Source organism: Epargyreus clarus, unplaced genomic scaffold (genome assembly GCF_041222505.1).
Source record: "Epargyreus clarus isolate Ecla_fem2 unplaced genomic scaffold, WU_Ecla_fem_2.2 ptg000007l, whole genome shotgun sequence".
Taxonomy (NCBI): Eukaryota; Metazoa; Arthropoda; class Insecta; order Lepidoptera; family Hesperiidae; genus Epargyreus; species Epargyreus clarus.
In genome coordinates, this window is record NW_027332215.1 from 1124209 (window position 1) to 1145603 (window position 21395).

The 21395-nt window shown below is 36.6% G+C and overlaps 2 protein-coding genes across 6 annotated transcripts in view; both read right to left on the minus strand.

The window, feature by feature from the left end:
- pico (ras-associated and pleckstrin homology domains-containing protein pico) overlaps positions 1 to 21395 on the minus strand; it is a 216533-nt gene that overhangs the window by 166927 nt on the left and 28211 nt on the right. The window lies entirely within an intron of this gene.
- Positions 4759 to 20050, minus strand: LOC140743177 (uncharacterized). The gene is made up of 3 exons (XM_073074231.1): positions 19988 to 20050; positions 19750 to 19820; positions 4759 to 5863 (listed from the first exon to the last, which is right to left on the minus strand). The coding sequence occupies exons 1-3, from the start codon at positions 20048 to 20050 to the stop codon at positions 4759 to 4761; spliced, it is 1239 nt and encodes a 412-aa protein (XP_072930332.1).

Sequence of the window (21395 nt, forward strand, 5' to 3'; positions counted from 1 at the left end):
ACGGGTCTCCTTTCAAAGCGAGAAAGGATTTACTCGTTTTCTCCCGATGTTTACCTTCACAGTTATAGCAATGATAACTTTAGCACCCCTGTAGAAGGCTTTAAATACTGGCTGATAAGAACTGCTGTGGAAAGCTTTAAATATACGCTGTTAAGAATTGTGAAGTTTGTTAAATAAAGTTACATGCAAATGTCAGCGCGACTGTACATCAGATTACGAAATGAATGGTCTATTTTTGAGAGAGCGGAATGAATCTTCATCACAAAAGTGACTAATTTTAGCGCACACTGGAATATATTAGGGCAACTCTTTGAGGCTAATTATCTATTGTGTTGTATTTTGTGTCTCTTTGTGTAAGAGGCAGATATGGTCTAGTAGTCTGACCTTTGACCTCGTAATCTGGGAAGTCCAAAGTTCGGATCCCAGGTACATTTTTGCGATGTTGTGTGCACATTAATTATTTATGTTATTAATTATAAATAAATTTTAACGTGACGTCATTGAAGGAAAACATTTTGAACTTTAAGGAAATGCAATAATAAACAAAATGCTCTCAATGGCATCTGTCTAAGATACCGCACTTGTAATATATTAGTATGTCCTATTCTCTTCTCATCCTAACAGGAGTCAAATATCCACCGGTTCGTTACTATTACCAGATTTGGTTAGAAAGCGATAAACCCTGTGTGGTTCGACTCTGGAAGCACCATCGCCTCTTATTTAATCATTACTCATCTGATACTTCTGTGTTATCAAAAATATGGCCTATATGAGAAGTCTCATACTACACGTATGACAGTAGGACAATAATAGGTTGACGACTATGACGTCACCTGTTACATTCCTTTTGGATATTTGTTATATAGAATCCTTCAGAAATCGTTCTTCAGAAATCTTCGCCATCGTTCGGGCACACCATTACCTTGTAATTAACAAGGTATTGTCACGTGTACTCTATTTATAAATCTCACTGAATCCTTGTCCCATTGTATTCACGTGATAAGGAAAACGTGAAAGGGGTTAAAAAAGTACCTTTAAATTTTCACTTCCATTTTATTTTTAGTATTTCCAGCCATAGAAATGAATGCAATGTGGAAATTTAAACTGTCTACCTATTTCGGTTTAATAGATAAAGCGAAAAGCGTGTCTATCTATTACGGTTCCCGTAATAAAGCCTGTGATACACAGACAGTCGGACAGACAGAGCAGGGTTAGTAATTAGGTTAAAAATGGAACCCAAAGGGTAAAAACCGAACCCTATTACTAAAAGATGTGTGAAGTCTCCTAACTAATTCGCACTGTGGTCTAAATTCTACTCGCTTTAAGAGGAAATCTCTGTCCAGTAGTGGGACAGTAATGGGTTGAAACGGTGATGGTGACAGGTCAGGATGGGAATTTTGAAGCCATAAACCAAGGTATGGTGGACAAGTGCGGATTGTTAGATTTTGAACACCTTTCCGAACTATTTAAAGAACTCTCAGGTTTAAAAGTTTCCTCGTGATACCTTCCTTCACCATTCAATCTAGTGATAATCAATTTCAACTTTGGAAAACCAGAAGATTTGTGTTTGGTGATTTTTGGGCTGTCCAGTTGAGAGGTCGAATTTCTAGCAACTAGGGTAATACGGCCTCTAACTTGTTGATAGATAAGCTGCTGCCTCTCATGAAGGAGTAGTCCACGTGGTGTCGATGTTTGCATCGTATCAAACTTTAAGGACAGACATGTACAAATCAATTCAAATATTTTTTATACTCAAAATAGGTTCTTTACAGAACATTTTCAATATAACTACCACCACTTCCCAAGGTGTTTCGTTATGGAGAAGAAGCGTCGAAAGAAATTCCATAACACACTTCTTCTAAAAAAAATGTTTTCCTTCATCACATCACATCATCCTGTATTTGTTCTTGGTAACATGAATTTCGACTTCTGTTCTGAACCTGCATGTTTGTGTGTGTGTCGTTGTGTGTGTTTATGACACTCGGACAGTTTACGGGACATGAGTTAGAAGGCATCGCTACACAAGGCGCAAACCAACGCATGACTTCTCTTCATGTGAGTGTTATTCCCAGGACAATTGTGTTAACAACATAACAAGGTGCAGTGCAGCATGCAGTAACAAGCAGGTCGGCGGAAGGCGTCATCGGATCGGAAACGAACGGATTATCGTATCCGCAGCCCGATAACAGCTAACAAGGGAGCCGATAGTGTTGCTAAGGCCGCGCGCGCACTATCCGGCACTTTTCACACGCTCCGGTCTTATCGAAATTAAACGAGTAATGTACTGTTATGCTTGTTATTCATAATAAGTCTATGCAATGTACATCCAAAACAATCGAAGATAATAACTAACATCAAGAAATTACCAAATTCCTATCTTCGTAACTTAAAATACGATTTAATTTTCCTGCATAAGTAGATTATCACTGTGACGTTGTGTATTTAACAATGTTTAAAAACGTATTATTTACTTAAAATTAAACTATGTACCTTATCATTGGAAACAGAAGGGCTAATTTAATATAAACTTTCACATCCAAAAAAAGATACAAGGTATGATCCAGGTTACATTATTTTAGCTTAGGTTACTTATTATTTTCTGCATAAATGTACTTATATTTGAACGGGGAGACACTTGTACAAAGCGTTCGAAGTTAGTCATCTGTAGGAAAACATATGTGTGTGAAGACGGTAGAACGATCTTTGGTTCAATCTCTCATATTTTCTGGAGTTTTGTAGGGCGGTAGTTGCCACATATCGCCATATTACCTAATATCTGCAACAGAATATATGTCAAATATAAATATGGAGTATTCACGCTGTATAAAATCCAATGTCACTATAACCTGATAGTGTGCACTGGGCTTTAGTGCCGTCGTCCCCTCTTGTTCTTACCAAGTAAGTGAGGAGATAACTTGTAGCGCACGTGATAAGCGCACCGCGCTGTATCAGATTGGCGAAGTTTGCTGTTAACCTACTGAAGCCCCGCTTTAATACTTAGACATCAAATTTGCAACGTTGCGATATGATGGTAGAAAGATTTTATAGCTCTTTTATGAAATGGTCACGTTTGTTTGTTTGAAGTAGCAAATGAGCGTACAAACCACTTAATGATGGTCACTGCCGCCGATGTAAACAAGGGGTTCTACCCGAGGACTAAGATTTTTAGATCACATGTAAGTTATTCAAAACAAATTTTCATATTTACGCGATATGATAACACAGACGATATAACTAAATAGACTCTTAATGTACAACATTATCTAGAAGTATTTCAGTCAAATAAGTCTAATCTAAAATGCATTTAATAAAGCGGCCAAACAGTGCATAGTTTGCTCCAATCAGTTCAAAATTTGGAGCAATGAATACGCACTTTCAACAATCGGCAGTTTGGGCCAATCATCGTATCTATTTTACCAATCATCTTACAGTTTTAGCCAATCATGTGTTTGAGTCGATTAATGCGCCAACAATTGCGTTTGGTCCAACATTGTGTACTTAAATAAATAAATGATTGTGAAAAAAAAACAAAAATAATGTACACATGAAGCGCACTACTGCAGTGATAGCCTAGTGGTTAAAAAACTTGATCTCTAGATCGAGGGGCCCGAGATTCAAATTCCACGCACCAGGCACGCACCACTGATTTATTAAAGTTATGTGCGTATTAGAAATTAATTATCACTTGCTAAACGGTGAAGGAAAATATCGTGAGGAAACCTGCATACCTGAGAGATTTATAATAAAACGTCTCAAAGGTATGTGAAGTCTACCAATACGCATTTGGCCAGCGCGATATGGCCTTCTCATTCTGAGAGGAGTCCCGTGCCCAGCAGTGGGACAGTAATGTGTTGATGATGATGAAGCACTACTGGTACCCACGTATGTTTCTGCGTTATTACTACAATGTTAAGCGTGTTCTGCTTTATTATGGTAAGAGAGAATTACTTATACGAGGTGTTCCAACTTAGTGTTCAGGAGTAAAAACATCTTTGCCAAGAAACTTAAATTACCATGGGCAGCAGCGGCCACTTTGTTCAGACGTAACATGGTTCAGACCGTACACTCGTTTGTTATTTGCTAGCAATGTCATAAATTATATTTTGGTTGTCCTATTCAGATCACTGGTAATACCACAGCAAATTCATAGGATTACCCACGTAAACAAAATTACCTTTTAGGAGTCTATTATTACCTCTTCCACGAGACAAACAAGGCCCAAAGTGACCAGCAAATAAACAAAAACTGTATCCGTACACAGTCGCGTAACAACGAGGAAGTAATTATAATTACTGTTGGAGTAATTACCGGCGGACACCCGATTAATTGCTACTTTCGTTTCTAACTCGTTGGCGTACGCGCAAGAATTCCACTTGCGTATTGAATGAATGAGTGAATGAATGAAAGCACGCTTAGTTTCCTACTTTGATTTATTAGCATAACATTAGAGTCACGGTCTAATGTACAGTCACGAGTATAAATGACTATGGGTACAATAGCAAAAATATCTATCACAACAACGAGTTCAGTAATATCTGCCTGCACGAATGCAGCAAAATATCTGACATTAACAGTCAGTAAAAATATGTGATGATTATGATAATATAATATTAATATCAGATATCAAATAATTGTAATATAAATATGTGACGACGTTATCATAATTTATTTATTTACTATTTACAAACTATAAATCTATATACAAAAAATATAATTTAAACAAAAAAGAAATATTAAAACTTAAGGAAATATAAAAAATTAAATATAAAACAATGAGTCCAAAGCACTGCCTCCTGGTAGAGTCCCAAGAATGCTGGCCGCGTTGCCACGTTGTATGGCCAAACTTATTCTTTGGCCAAAGTACGCACCAGCTCTTGGGTCCCCAGAAACGTCAACCAGACGCGACGACATTTCTTTGAAGAACTGTCGTGCTTCTGGCCCCCACGGACCCAGTGTTTCTACCGCAAACGGCACAAATATGTAGCCCTCCCCCAAGGCTGCATATTTGCGCCGCTTCAGAGATTCAGCCGCCTCTGCCGCACCACCTGCATGCGTCGAGGTCACTGAAATATGGGATGGAGCCAGCGTATCCACGCAAGTCGCATCCCATACAAGTGACATCCCCTGTTTCCAGGGAACGAGAGTCATACCGTCGGGCCGCTTGCCATCGTCACGTGCAATACCATTCGGCTCAAGGCAAGCCGGCACGTTGACGGTAACAAGGGCCCTTCGGATGATATCGTTGACACACGCATGACGCGACAAGCGACCAGCACTGCGGCGGCAAGACAGTCCGTGGTGGCCAAACTGGCTGACATTTTCACCACAGAAACAGCGATGTGGCTCATTTGTTTTCATACCTAAACGCAGGCAGACACAAATTGAAAATGAAATATTATCAAAAAACGTACCTAAATTGTATGATGGTAAAGCCTGCAGCCAAAAACCTGACTCTTTTTCAGAGACTGCTAAAAGACGAGCCCGCTCTGAAAGATTTGGTGAATTGTCTAAAAGTCGTTTTTGGTGTAATTTACAAATGGGCTCGTCCCACAATCTCTGAACAGTTTTATCAATAGGAAAATTTTGCCCTGGGCAGGCCAATGTCCAGGCAGTTTCGGCTTCGTTCACAAAAGCAATTTCAGGATTACTAAAAGACATTTTATGTAGTATCTTGTCAATTAAACTTTGCGTGCTATGTGAAGAAGCCAAAAACGCTGGTAAGGATACACTGGAAATTTTGCGAATTCCCAAACCTCCGTACCGAATAGGAAGGGAAGCCTGCGACCATGCATATTCGGAAAGATTACAATTAAGAATTTTGACAAGAGTGTTTCTAATGAGTGAATCCAGAGAATTTAGAATACTTGTAAATTTGAAAACGACGTTACTTTCAAAATAATATGACCGATCGACAAGATTCGAACACCATTGTATGCGGCAAGTTACAAAAAGGGGATCTCATTTCGTATAAATTTGAAAATTTTCGAAAATGTATTTTTGTTATAGACGTGCACCACTAAGATAGACAAAGATAGGAAGATGAAGGCATAAAACAACATAATAGTAGTGGTCGACCGAGAAAAACAACTACGGGTCTGGATAATGAGATCCAAATATATCAATACAACCCATTTAAATCAACACAAGAGGTGGCAAATATAGTCAATTACCTACCACCACAACACCTTGTCGACTGAAATCTGCAGGATTAAAAAACCGAATTCCGGCGAGGAAACTCTTACTCACTGAAAGACATAAGCGAATTAGATCGGCCTTTGCTAATGAGTATTTACACTTTGATTTTAAAAACGTACGCATTACTGCATTCTTGCATGAAAACGTTTTTAAGTCCTCTAGTGACGGAAAGAGACACCCGAATTTTCTTTTGAGGTCAAATTATACGCGACACAATGCAACAAACATATTAGAAGACAGGAGGTCTGGACGTATCACGTGCGGTGTTTGGGGCTGGATGTCGTCCGCGGAACACGGTGAATTATGCAAGATAAGTGGTCGCCTTAACAGCATAGAATATACTAGAATTCTGTCAGATATACTACTACCAATAACCCGCATCAGTTACCCTAATACTAACCCATCTACGTGGTGCACGACAACAGTCCTATTCAAAACTCTCGGATAACTCGTGAGTGGTTTAATACTCAAAGAGAGGATCTGAAGTTGATAGATTTCCCTCCAAAAAGTCCTAATTTGAATTCCATTAAGAATCTATGAGGTTTAATGGATCAAAAATGGGATCCAACTCGGAGCTGAACCCATAATTCTTTACGTTGCCATGCGTTTGACATTTGGAGCTCCCTCCGAGGCTCGCAAGTGTGTGCAGGCTGGTTTCATCAATGCAAGAGAGCCTACAAAAAGCAATTAATGCAAATGGTGGCTATACTGATTTTAATTTATTAATTATTATTTTAATTTATTAATTATTATGTATAAATATCCATACAGTATGCACTAGTGATATTATAAATAGTGAATGTAACGTGACGTGTGACGTCAACTAAGCTATTATTACTATTTAAGCTTTCTGAGAGGAATCGGTGCAAATTACAGAAATCGTAAACAGTACATATATTTACCTACACTCCATAAGGGATCACATAATTCTGCCACCTGAGATGTCACATATATATAATGTACCACAGCTTCTTTAAGGGAGAATATATCTCATATTTCACCAGTTAGCTAATGAGCTAACTGGTGAAATATGAGCTTGTAATGACAAGCTTCAACACCAAATTGGAAAACTGTCTTAGAAAAAATAATGAAAAATACTTTGTTCGACCTCGGAATTAGATCTTTGCGCAGTAGCAATGTTTGCGACGAGGTTAATGGGAAAGTTCAAAAAACACCACAAAAGCCATGGGAACGTCATATTCATGGAGGTCATATTATTTTGGAATTAATGTCGTCACATATTTTTGTTTCGTGAGGTAGTCACAGTGCGTCCGTTCGTGTAAGCAGATATTACTGAACTCGTTCTTGGGACAGGTACTTTTGCTAATGTGCCCATAGTAATATATTTATGCCTTGAAATATTTTTTGATCTAGAGGAACACCACTAAGTTAGACGAAGAAAGGAAGATGAAGGCGATGTAAAACAACATAATAGTAGTGGTCGACAAAAAACAAAAGCATTACCTATATAGATTAGACGAAACAATTTATTACGTTTATATTTACGAGTATGTAACTTGTAGTGGTAATAAATGTTTTCCGACCAACCAATATATTTTAGTCAACATTATACCTGATTTCCTGGATGAAAAGGTTTTTAAGTCTTCTAGGGACGGTCGGGTGTCTCTTTCGAGGTCAAATAATACACGATACAATCCAAAAAACATATTAGAAGACAGGAGGTCTGGCCGTATCACATGCGGTGTTTGCGGCTTGATGTAGTCCGCGGTGAATTATGCGAGATAACTAGTCGCCTTAACAGTATAGAGTATAGGTACTAGAATTCTGTCAGATATTTTACTACCAATAATGTATATCGGTTATCCTGATATTGCACCCATCTACGTGGTGTATGACATGCAACAATCCTATTCAAAACTCTCGGATAACTTAGAATGATTTAATACTCCAAGAGACGATCTGAAGTTGATCGTTGGTCGTTGTCCAAAAAGTCCTGATTTGAATCCTATTAAGAATCTGTGGGGTTTAATGGTTCATTAATGGGATCAAACTCGGAGCCGAACCCATAATTCTCTACGTTACCATGCGTTTGACAATTGGGTATCACTCTGAGGCTCGTAAGTGTGTGTTAATATGGTTTCATTAATGCGAGAGACCCTACAGGAAGCAATTAATGCAAATAGGTGGCTTCGATTCTAATTTATTTATGTTACTGGAAAACTGTCTTAGAAAAATAATGAAACATACTTTGTCCGACCTCGAAATTAGATCATTGCTCAGTAGCAATATTTGCGACTAGGCTAACGAGACAGTTCAAAAATCACCACACGAACCATGGGAATATCATATTCATGAGAGGTTATATTATTTTGAAATTAATGTTGTCGCATATTTTTGCTTCATGAGGTAGTCACAGTGCGTCCGTGCGTGTACGCAGATTACTGAACTCGTTCTCGGGACAGATATTTTTGCTAATGTGCTCATAGTCATATATTTATCCTGGTGACTGTATTTGTACTATTATGACAAATGAGTTGCGGTGTAACACATATTACGTGTTAAGCCGCGTCCTCACGCTTGTCGAAGTATCACAAATTCAAACTAGAGGATAGAGCATTTGACTTGATTTATATAGGTTTGCAAGTGCTTGCAGTAAAGCTTTTGTGAAGCCAAATGTTTGTAAATGTTTGGAGTTTGCGTGCGAAACGCTAATAAGATTGTGCTCTGTGGCTCGACTCTGGTGGCACATCCATTTCTAATTAAAAACAGCAATGATGTGTTAGAAGGAAGGTGTGTTAGATACTCCTATATTACATAAAGAATGTTATCGGTCTATTCAATTGGTAGTTTAAGACAGTTGTAATGAACTACCCAGAGAAGTGATTAAAATAAACTTCATTGTCCTTACAAATAAAATAAATATTGAAGCTTCTATAGCGATAACTTGTGTCATTTTAAAATAAATGCAAGTTTTAAAGATTAGTTTTTTTTATAATAATGAAATACCGAACAAACTGTACACCTGGTGGTAAGTGACTTTTGCAGCCGCTGGACTCCTATAATAAATAATAATAAGCTACATCTTACCTTGAAAATTACAATGCTCTTTGTGAAAATTACTTTCGGATAGGTGGAAGTCCGTGTTTAGTCACGTCGTCATCAACCCATTATTTTCCCACTGATGGGGTCTCCTCTCAGAATGACAAGGATAAGGCCATAGTCCACTGCGCTGGCCAAGTGCGTATTGGTACACTTCACATACCTTTGATTTTTTTATATAAATCTCTCAGGTATGCAGGTTTCCTCACGATGTTTTCCTTCACCGTTTTGAACAAGTGATAATTAATTTTTAATACGCAAATAACTTTGAAAAATCAGAGGTGCGCGCCTAGGATTAAACCTCGAACCCCTCGTTCGAGAGGCCGAGTTTCTAAACCATTAGCCTGTCACTGCTGTTTGTTCGTGTTATAAGGGTTTCAAGTTCGTGTTTATTAAATAAATACTCAATAAGTTACCGCAAGAACTAAGTAGGATTTCAATAACAATAACGTTTGTTTCAATAACTGTAGTCTAAACAAAACTATATTGTGTCGTAGTCTAGCGGGCGAATTATTGGACAAATATAGTAACACATGTTTGTGTAACGAGCACGTAAGTTTTAACAGGAACTTTTTGAATTTTTTTATAAAATTAACACAGTTACAATGTTGTATAAAATAGTGGAAATATTAAATATGCTACGTATATATGAATACACTAGCTGTTACATGCGGCTTCGATCGCGAACAGAGACCGATTAAAATACAATTTTTAGATTACTTTGTAATCATAATAATTAACGTATAGCTAAATTTTCTGGTTCTAGCTCCAGTAGTTTGGGCTCCTCGATGATCAGGTGGTGAATATTTAATGTTTCGCATGCCAATTTTTAATAGGTAGAAATTGTCAAATTTACATATTTGATATGCAAAAAGTAAATATACATATATTATATATTTGGTATGCAAAATATGTTTAACATGGATTGTAAGATAATCGCAAGAGTAATGTGATAAATGTATTAAAACATAATAGACATGAGTGACGCCGCATTAACGGGTTAGTGTTTCGTGGCAGTGACCATTATCAGGTGGCGACCTCTTGCGGTCACTGAACCGCGTATCACTTATGTATACATACTTGTAAGAATCATATAATATGATCATGATACTCGTGGTACTCAAAAATTATGCAATGATAGTTTCGACTCGCGACTTCACTCGCGGTCAGAGGATTTTTGTCTAAACCTCGAAAACGGTACCTTTTTTGGCCATTAAGGGTATCCTTTGTCCTTTTCTGAACCCCTGACAACATATATGCAAAAAATCATGACAATCTGTTATATAGTTAAGGTCCGAAAGTATAGCAAAGAGACAAACACACTCACATTCGAATTTATAATATTAGTTAGGTTAGGTTAGGACTGGCCGTACAGTAGGTACACCTGCCAAAAATGATTTTGATCATTATTGAAGAATTTAAAATAAAAATGAACGAATAATTCAATATGTAGTTATAAAAACAGCTTACACGTATAAAATAACAAAGCGTGTAACAATATGCAGGGGCATTCCAACTAAGTCCACATTGGTAACAGAGCTCTGTTTCCATTTTAATTACAGTTCTTTATAATGCGAGTAGCAGTCCACCTGATATAAGTTGCTACTGCCGCCCGTGGAAATTTCTATTCTAGACCAGATAAGATTAGATTCCTACCTGAGGTGGGCCTCAGAGGCGCCGATAGTTCTGAGGACTAAGGTGCCCTAGAAAAATATCTCCCTGTTTTAAGGCAAAAGTAGGTATGGCGGTGGGGTCGCCAGACTAACCACAAAAGGGTTCTTTCTACCAGCTTCACAGATGACATTGAAGCAGTCGCAACTGCATGCCTGTCACTCCTACGTTACAAAAGAGTTAAATTCCGTTAGATTGTACTTCAGTTTAGAAGATCAGTCAGGACGTAATGTACGTTACGTAATCCCATTGAAGCTGAATGATTTATTGAACTGGTTCCGAATGAACGCAATGAGCGGTTCACGGGTTTGCCCAGTCATTTGCAACACGGCCGGTAGAAATGCGTTGGCGGCACTACCTGTTTGAGTAACGTTTACTGTGCCTTGTTATTTACGCGGCATTTACCTATTTATGTTAACAGAATTACATATTTTAAATATCATTCTTAAAAATTCTGGTCATTTTCACTCTAACGCTATGAAGATAGTTAAATTTAAAAAATACGTATCTATTTACGAATGTTTCTTGTACGTTAAAATAGAAGTCGTGATAGCCTAGTACGTGACATTCAATAGGGAGGCCCAAGGTTCAAATCTCAGGCATCTGTCAAATTCCAAAATTATGCATCATAAATTAATTATCTTTGAAATCCATATTTCGGTAAGCAAGGTAAGCTAAAACTACATAATTTAAATTATTCGTAACCTTGACTGTGTATCTCAGTGTTAAGGTCATGTCGTAATGTTTCGTTTTTTTTTTTAATTAATTGTGTTCGGTAAATCGTACCACAAGTAGTGTAGTAATTAGTACGGGAACGATTTAGTCGTCAACACAAGATCCGTGTTCATCCAACTTGTAAAACCGTGCTGAAAAAGCTTGTATTAAGTAAATAAATATTTTAGATGATGGATTTGAAAAATACAATAACGTATTACCGATTGAATGAATTTGAAAAGTTAATATGCAAAGAACTGAAATGGAACCAAAAAAAATGCATGCCTATAAATCAGCATAAGTTCCTAGCAAATAAGTCAACGGCATCTAACCTGATCTCGTTTGTTAATAGCGCTATCGACAAGGTGGATGCTGATTCTTCTATTGACGTAATCTACACAGACTTTAGTAAGGCGTTTGATCTGGTCAAACATGTTGTCTTAGTTCACAAACTTGCCTCAATGAGAGTGGAAAATAACCTCCTTAGGTGGTGTTTTCCATAATAAACAGTTCGGCTTCACCAAAGGTAGATCAACCGTTGATGCGGGTGTTGAATTAATGCGAAACATTTTTGACGCTTGGGAAGATGCGCAGGATACTATAGGTGTATTCTGTGATGTTTCTAAGGCATTTGATTGTGTAGAACATAAAACTCTCTTGTTAAAGTTGGAATATTATGGTATACGCGGTACGTCTCTAAAACTGCTTAGGTCTTATCTAGATAAAAGAGTACAACGAGTTTAGGTTAAGGGACACAAATCGTTAGGTTCTGGTGTTAAAGTAGGCGTCCCACAAGGCTCTATTTTGGGACCATTCTTGTTTTTGGTATACATTAATGATCTACCGTATGTAATGCAGGACATATCAAAGGTTGTGTTGTTTGCTGACGATACTTCCTTAATATTTAAAGTTAAAAGACAATCTAACGACGTGAGCGCTGTCAATAAAGCACTTGACATAATTCACAACTGGTTTAGCGCAAACAATCTTGTATTAAATAATAAAAAGACTAAATGTGTCCGATTTGCTCTGCCTAATGTTAAAAAGCTGACGATGAATGTTACCCTTAACAATGATCACTTAGAATTTGTAGATGAAACAGTTTTCTTAGGGATAAATTTAGATTCTAAACTACAATGGAGCCCTCAGATAGCAAAGTTATGTAGTAGACTTAGTTCGGCAGCCTATGCGGTAAAGAAGATAAGACATCTTACCGAGTTACCAACCGCTAGGCTCGTTTACTTTAGTTATTTTCATAGCATTATGTCTTACGGTATTCTGCTGTGGGGTAACGCTGCTAGCATAGATGTCATTTTTATACTTCAAAAACGTGCAATTAGAGCCATTTATAGTCTTCGCCCCCGTGAGTCCCTACGAGAACTGTTTAAATCTATAAATATTTTGACAGTGCCTAGTCAATATATTTATGAAAATATCTTATATGCTCGCAAAAATTATTCTTCTTTGGAAAAAAATTATAATAGGCACAGTCATAATACTAGAAATAAAGATAAATTGGCCATACCTCAATTTAGATTAAGCAAGGTGTGTAATTCTTTTATGGGGAACTGTATTCGTTTCTACAATAAAATACCAAAAGACATTATCGATCTATCCGAGAAAAGGTTTAAATCTACTATAAAATTAACTTTATGTAAAAAAGCTTATTATAATGTAAATCAGTACTTAAATGATAAATCCGTATGGTATGACAACTCCAGCTCCAACATCAAAAATTAATTATATGTACCACTATGTAAAATTGTATATTATTTACTCTTTAAAAGATGCAAATATGCACACGTATGGAGTTTCTTGCGCCGCTTCTTCTCCATAGCGAAATACCTTCCGAAGCGGTGGTAGTTTGTTGACTTTCAAAAAGTATTCTATATGAATCAATTTTGAATAAATGAGATTTGAATTTGAATTTGAATTTGAATTAAGTCATACCTAATAGATAGATCCGCAACAGTTGTAATTAAGGGATATAGCTCTTCGCCATATGCAACGAAGACCGGTGTGCCATAAGGTCCCCATTTGGGATCTATATTGTTTAATGTCTTCATAAATGACATCACCAATAATATTAAACATTCGCAATGATTTTTGTTTGCAGATTTAAAGATTGCTAGATGTATAAATAATCCTAACGAAGCGTTAAAGCTGCAAGAGGACTTGGATAGATTATCTGAATGGTGCAAGCGTAACCATTTGACATTAAATACCGATAAGTGTAACCACATCAGTTTTTTAAGGAAAAAGGTAAATAGTTGCAAGGAAGTAGTATATAAAATAGGAGATAGACCTTTTAAACAAGTCCAGGAAATTCGCGACCTCGGAATCGTCTTAGATAGCAAACTACGATTCGATAAACAAATAGACACAATAACATCTAAAGCTTTTAAAAAACACTTGGGTTTGTTTTACGCAACACCAAGGAACTTAAATAAGCCCAAACAATAATTCTCCTTTACAATTCTTTGGTAAAAAGTTGCCTTGAGTGCTGCTGTGTTGTTACAATCCACACTACATTAAATACAAAGAACGTATTGTATTCTACAAAAAAAGTTCCTTAAGATACTTTCAGACTAGCACACTTTAATATGACATCACTAGAGAGCCGTAGACGAATTCTTGACCTAGTATTCCTATATAAAATTGTAAATGGAGTGTTAGACTGCCCTCAAATATTGAAGTAAATAACCTTTAATACGCCTTTTAAAAGACCCAGACCAGGTAAATACGAGCCATCTGAAATATTGATAATTAGCTTTTTTTTAAATAATAACAATAAAGTAGTATCTATGTAATTATTATAATGATGATTTGTGAAAATAAATATGTAAGCTGTGTTCACCTGTAATTCCAAGAACTCGATTGAACGATAAATTATGTGTTAGAAATTAAGGACCGATGGTGTATCTTGTGTTTGTGAACCTTAAAATAAATAAATAGAATTAAAAGATCGCGGTCGACGCAGAAATCCAAAAAGGCAGACCTGCACTTTTTGATCTAGAGATCGAAAATAAGTTAGCTGAACTTAACCTATAAATTTAACCTAAAACTGAAAACAGTCGAAAACAACTGAAATATCGTAATTATTTATAGTTAGCCCAAAAATGTGTTATGTTTGGGCTAACTATAAATAACATTCGCATCATATATATCGCTCACATTTTGAATTGCATAAATTCCAAATAATTTACTTAAAAAATGTGCTTAGCCAGTAAAGCTGGATTGGTTTTACCAATTTATGCTAAGACATCCAGTAATAAGTATTAGACAACAAAACTTCACGAAACAGAATAAAAGGATTAACCAAAGGAAATGTTTACTATTTTTTTGATTTGTTAAAAACATCGTTGACGACAATAGTATAGCAGCTGCTAATTAATATCTTCAAAGTCAATTAAAATGGATTTTCTACAGTATCAAAAAACGTAGGGTTAAAAGGAAAGAAGCAAATCGGGTCTGCGTCAGCCACTAGTGAAGAACGAAGGGTGAATACCACTGCGGTATGCTGTGCTAGCTTTTGTGGTAAATATTCCCCCAATGCTGATCTTTAAAATAATGAGACAAAACACTGAATTAGCAAATGGCGCTCCTCTAGGCAGTATTGCTACTGTGTCTAAAAGCCGTTACATCAATTCAGCTCTTTTCGTCGAATGGTTGAAGCACTTTACCAAGACAGTAAAGCCCACACAGGAGAACAAAGTTCTTCTTCGTCTTGATGGCCACACAACACACTCGAAACACACGGCTTGATTTAGCAAAAGCTAATGGAATTGTTATGTTACAACTTCCAGGTCATACTACTAATTGAATACAGCCTCTTGATGTTCGTGTTTTTGAGCCGTTAAGTGCTTACTACATCCAGAATACAGAGAAATGGCTTCGAACTAATAATAGGCGACAAATAACCCAATATCAAGTAGCTAAATCGTTTGCAGAAGCCTATGAAAGGGCAGCAGTAATGAGTAATATTGTGAATGGTAAGGTAAGTGAAATTTGGTCCATAAACAGACATATTATTCCTGAACCCATGATTGAGGCAGCTGATAATTTAATAAATACTGACACCCTGCACTCTACGCGAACGTATCGGTGTTGCAAAATAAATTCCGGATCAAAAGGCATACAACAAGATAAAAATGTTAGTGAAGAAAAGAAACAGTTGATTACCAATACCCGTACCAATACCATTACCAATTACCCGTGAAATGCATAATATTCAACTACCTCTAATGCAACTAGCATCCATTAGACGCTCCGTCATCAATAATAAAAATATGAAAGTTTTGTGACCATTGTTTAAAAATAAATGAGGAAATGAAACGTTGTACAAACATAACCACACCCTTTAAAGGGGAACATAGCAATATAACCTTGCTGTTATAAGACAGAATAGGTGTGGCGGTAGTGCCGCCGCAGTCCAACCACAAAGGGTTCAACCACCATCAAGTTGTTAATTACCTATTAACCGTAGAATAGTCGTCGTAATAGTAGTAGAGGAGTAGTCGCAAAAGTGGTTTTATCCCAAATTTAAAATGTAGGTGTAAGGTAATAATGTGCACACGCGTTATCTCTGATATATTCCTCAATAGAGAAGCACGGTGTGGAAATGTTAACGCATGACTGAACTCTGCAGTCGACGCCGAACACGAATTCCTTACAAAAGTCTCCTCCAAGATTCCTATTCTCACATTTTCATTCATAAATAGACTCGATACATCATATCGGATACATATAAAATGTGTTATACCATTGACGATGAACACAATAGAGTCTGGTAGAGACGTCGTTCTACCATTTTCACTTCGACAAACAGTTTTCCTGCCTGCAAGATATCTTGAGTGCACCGCCATCTGTTGAAGCATTGAAGTGAACAATAGTTAAAATACAATAGTTTATTTAATATGAAATGTTCACACTATTCACTGCTTCGTCCGAATTTTGTCACAGTAAGAGAAATTTTAAGTTTGAAATAAAAGATTTTTCATATCTTCCTTCAGCATTAAAACAACAAGTTTAATATCATCATCATTATAAATATTTCATCAATCAACACATTATTGTCCCACTACTGGGCACGGGTCTCCACTCAGAATGAGAAAAAGCTATAGCTTTATATAATTAAGCGCTGGCCAAGTGCGTATTAGTAGACTTCACACACATTTCAGATTTTTTTCATCAATCTCTCAGGTATGCAGGTTTCCTCGCGATGTTTTCCTCCACGGCTTAAGCAAGTGATAATTAATTTCTAATACGCACATAACTTTGTCCCATTGACAGTAATGGGTGGACGACGATCATAGATGCAAGACTAAATTCGCCGTAAATCTGACTTACATATGAAGAGACCATTTTCTTCGGCCAGATCACGTAAGATTCATCAAAGCAAAGTTCACGTAGATAAATCGAGTATGCAAAAAATACGCAGTGGCCGCAGCGGAAGTTCGGAGAGATCGGTCTATTTATATAGGGCCGTTAATAGACCGGCGGGGAGCCATTTTGTCCTTATAGGAACACTCGGTGGCCTCTTGTCGCACATACCGTGGAGCGATTGCAGATTGCCTGATTTATGTAAGAAAATTGCTAACTAATTTGCTTCTGAAGACACGTTCGTTTTTTACTCGACTGCAGGGGGTAATCCTTTTTCTTGTCTATGTCTCGTTCTGTGTGTTTCCGAAATGACTAGAGGTATTTTAGTATAATATGAGTTTGGATTGGTCGACGTATCCGTGTTTTTTTTAATTTGGTCCCCTAGATTTGTTTATATTTACCTAGTAACACGTCATTAGCAAGGAGTTTCCGTGATGGTAAGTGGTGTCTCCACCCATGAATATTTGTAATCAACTATAAAAAGGTTTAGAATCCTGCCTAATGCCCGCCACCAATGCTCAAGAACCTTAGAACTAAGTTGGAATGACATGTATAATTATTTACCCTCATGAGTATAATTTTCAAAGCAAAACACAGAAGCGCTAAAGATGCTTTTATTACGCGAAAACAGGTATAACAGTGGTGCCAGAGTAAAACACGACGGTCTACAACTTTCAAATGTTTTACCTGGTAGAAGTTAGCTATAAAATGCTCATAAGTAATGATCAAGATCATAATTTGATTTTGCCACCCTCTTGTTGAAATTAAATTTATAGATTCGTACGCACTCGTACATACTGGATACTGTTTTCATAAACTGTTTATTCATAAGTGTCAAATGATAACATTACCTAGAAAAAAATATGTCGCTCCAATAACCTCCTCCCGAATTCATGCATAATGTGCTCGTTAAATTGTTGCTCACAAAACATCTCGATCCAAGGTGACGATTTCATCACCAAGCCTTCTTCCAAGCATTCTTAGACTTGGAAGATTCGTGGTCTGTTGTAACTGTATGTCGGGCTGTCAACTCTATTGCCCTCGCGATCAAGTAAAAAAATGTTAAGCCGCATGATGTATACCGTGTCTATGTGCATTAAAAAAAAAGGATGGTGGAATTAGGCCAATAGCTGTTGGTAATACTGTTAGGCGTATAGCTTCTAAGGTATGTTGCAGACACATTCTCCCTAAGCTTCAAGATAAATTAGAACCCGTTCAATTAGGTTTTGGATCTAAGGGAGGATGTGAAGCTGCGGTACACAGTCTTAGAAGTTATATGCTTAACGATAAAAAATGTGTGGTACTTAAGGTGGACGTAAAAAACGCGTTTAATTCTGTTAGACGTGATGTATTTTTGGCAGAAGCTAATCAAATTATTCCTCAAATTTACCCTTTTTTATGGCAAGCATACGGTTCACCTTCTAATTTAATTTTTCGGGATAATTTAATTCTTTCTTCTGTAGGTTGTCAACAGGGTGATCCACTTGGCCCTGCAATTTTTAGTTTATCTATACAACCTATAATTTCGGCACTAAATTCAAAATTGAATCTGTGGTATTTAGACGACGGTACACTTGGAGGCGAAGCAATGACAGTTTTTGACGATTTAAAATTTCTAATTCAAAATTTTCAAAATTTAGGTTTAGATTTAAATTTTTCTAAATGTGAGCTTTATATACCAGACTCTTTTCTCGATTTGGAAAAACAAAATATTATTGACAAATTCAAAACTTTGGCTCCAAATATTCAACTTTTAAATAAAGAGTCTCTTCGCCTTTTGGGTTCACCTGTATTAGAAGAGTCTATACCGTTTTTTCTTGATGAACAAATTTCCAGTTTTGAAAATATTTCTTCACGACTTAGCAAAATTAATTCACATGTGGCTTATCATATTATCCGGTTTTGCTTATTTGTTCCAAAATTCACATATTTTTTGAGATGTTCCCCAATTTGGAAACATACGTCTCACCTATTTTTAATAGATTCCTTAATTCAGGATTGTTTAGTTAAAATTCTAAATTGCTCTTTAAATGAAAATTCCTGGTGCCAAGCTTCTTTGCCAATTCGGTATGGGGGTCTTGGTATTAGGAAAATTTCTTCTATTGCATTGCCAGCTTTTTTGTCTTCTGCACACAGTACAAAATTATTATTTCAGAAACTAACTCTTTCCTCTTTAGGTCTTTCGGAAATATCTTACTGTGCAGAAGCCAAGGAATCTTGGTTAGCAGTTTGTTCTGGCGAATCACTTCCGGAATCCTTAAGTTCTCAAAGGCAATGGGACGAGCCACTCTGTAAACATGTTCATTCTGAGCTTTTAAATAAAAGTCAAAATCCAGTCGAGCGAGCTCGTCTCCTTGCAGTTTCTGTTCGAGAATCGGGATATTGGTTGCAAGCACTTCCCTCTGCTAATTTAGGAACGCTTTTGGACAATACTTCTTTTTCTACAGCAGTGGGCCTTCGACTAGGTACTTTTTTAAATCATCCACATTGTTGCCCTTGTGGAGCTCAAGTCGACCGTTTGGGCCTCCACGGCCTGTCTTGTCAACGCAGCGCCGGTCGTCTATCACGCCACGCGGCTTTAAATGACGTTATCCGGAGGGCTCTTGTCACTGCTAACGTACCGGCTCAATTAGAGCCGAATGGTTTAGTACGTAGTGATGGCAAGAAGCCTGATGGTTTAACCCTTATTCCCTGGAAGAATGGAAGGTGTCTTGTGTGGGACGCTACTTGCGTGGACACACTGGCACCTTCTCATATTCACATATCTTCCAGGGCAGCCGGTGTCGTGGCGACCGACGCTGAAATTCGCAAGTTGCAGAAATATGCAGATCTTATTAAAGACTACATATTTCTGCCATTTGGTGTTGAAACATTGGGGCCGTGGGGTTCCAATGCTAGATTATTTTTTAAGCATCTGTCCAAACGGTTGATAGAGTCAACGAATGACCAGAGAGCTGGCACATACCTCGGACAGCGAATTAGCCTCGCTATCCAACGAGGGAATGTTGCCAGCATTCTGGGAACTCATCCCAGGGACAGCAATTTAGATGTAGCTTTTTATATTTAATTTAAAATAAAGTTATATTATTTCATTATTTTTTTACATTACTTTAATTTATTTTAGTTAAAAGATTTAAGCCGTGTAATTATAAATGTCTTCAGCTAATTAATACTAATTGAATGCTTTGGAATAATAATACTCTAACGACATAGTTACAATTTTTAATGGGTGCCATCAAATAATTCTAATAAGATGTTTTTTTATATATTGATATAAAAACATCTAAAATATTTTTTCAGCCTCTATTGAGAGGCTTAAGTAAAATGTATAAATTCATAGTTAAACTTACGCAAAACCCATTACAGGCAGTATCCTACACCAGCATCACGGCCACGTAATTGATAGGCACAATAAAGTCCATAAACGTAATAAGCCGACTAAATAAATTCTCTATACCTCAGCCCATAAATATCTGCGTCGGTCTCAGTAAGATGATAAACAATACTCATTTTGCATCCTCATGTCTATAAGGCTATTGTCGTAGTGCCAGCAAGGTTATCAAAACGCATGGAAATGCGTTGGAAAAAATATCAGCTGTCCGAAGTATATTATACTAAATATTTCAACGTGTTATTTCCCACTATATTAGATGTTATCCCACTTATAGGTATTAAAATAATACTTGATGTATATTAATTATCTTATTTTTGTTTTTTTCATTTTATTATTGTTTATTTATCTAGATAATAAAGCATTAATACAGACTTTAAATGGACAACTAAATCGAGGGATCTGTAAGCATGATGTTACATAAGAGTTTTAAAATTCCTTATCGGGGATGATGGTTAAGATAAAATTTATTTTTTGTAATATTTTACCACAAAAAATGGTCCTTGCGTGTTACATTATTATGTAATTGTTAAGAGTTATCAGTACCCTTAGTATGAGTCTTTACGTTTTTACAAATATGGCTGTTTTTGTATTTGTTTACATATTTCCCATACATTTCCAATCAGTTCTGATACAGTCCGCTAGGGGCGCTGTTTGGAAATGTATGGGCAAATACATAAACAAATACAAAAACATTTTTGTAAAATCGTAAAAACTCATACTAAGGGTATAGATGTCAGTATTGTATTTGATTATCCACAATAACTTTTGAATTATTAATTGTGTTTCGTTATGTCAAAAAAGCTACAATTGATAATTTTTAAATATTTTAAAAAGGCATCTTTAGTCTGTATAAAATAATGAAATTTGTAAGATTGTTCTACTTAACATTATTGTTATTGTATAGCGTTTGTGTACCTTCATTGTATTAAATAAAGTTATTTTAAAAACAAACAAAATTGCATAGCTTAGCTTGCTATCT

What these genes read in the sequence shown, in the direction of transcription:
- LOC140743177 (XM_073074231.1), bottom strand. Translation starts at nt 20,050, where the DNA reads ATGAGTTCCCAGAATGCTGGCAACATTCCCTCGTTGGATAGCGAGGCT. An exon ending in AGGCTAATTCGCTGTCCGAG is followed by an intron (nt 19,821 to 19,987) that starts GTATGTGCCAGC and finishes TGCGAATTTCAG; the next exon opens with CGTCGGTCGCCACGACACCG. An exon ending in GTGCCAGTGTGTCCACGCAA is followed by an intron (nt 5,864 to 19,749) that starts GTAGCGTCCCAC and finishes CAAATTTACAAG; the next exon opens with TATTCTAAATTCTCTGGATT.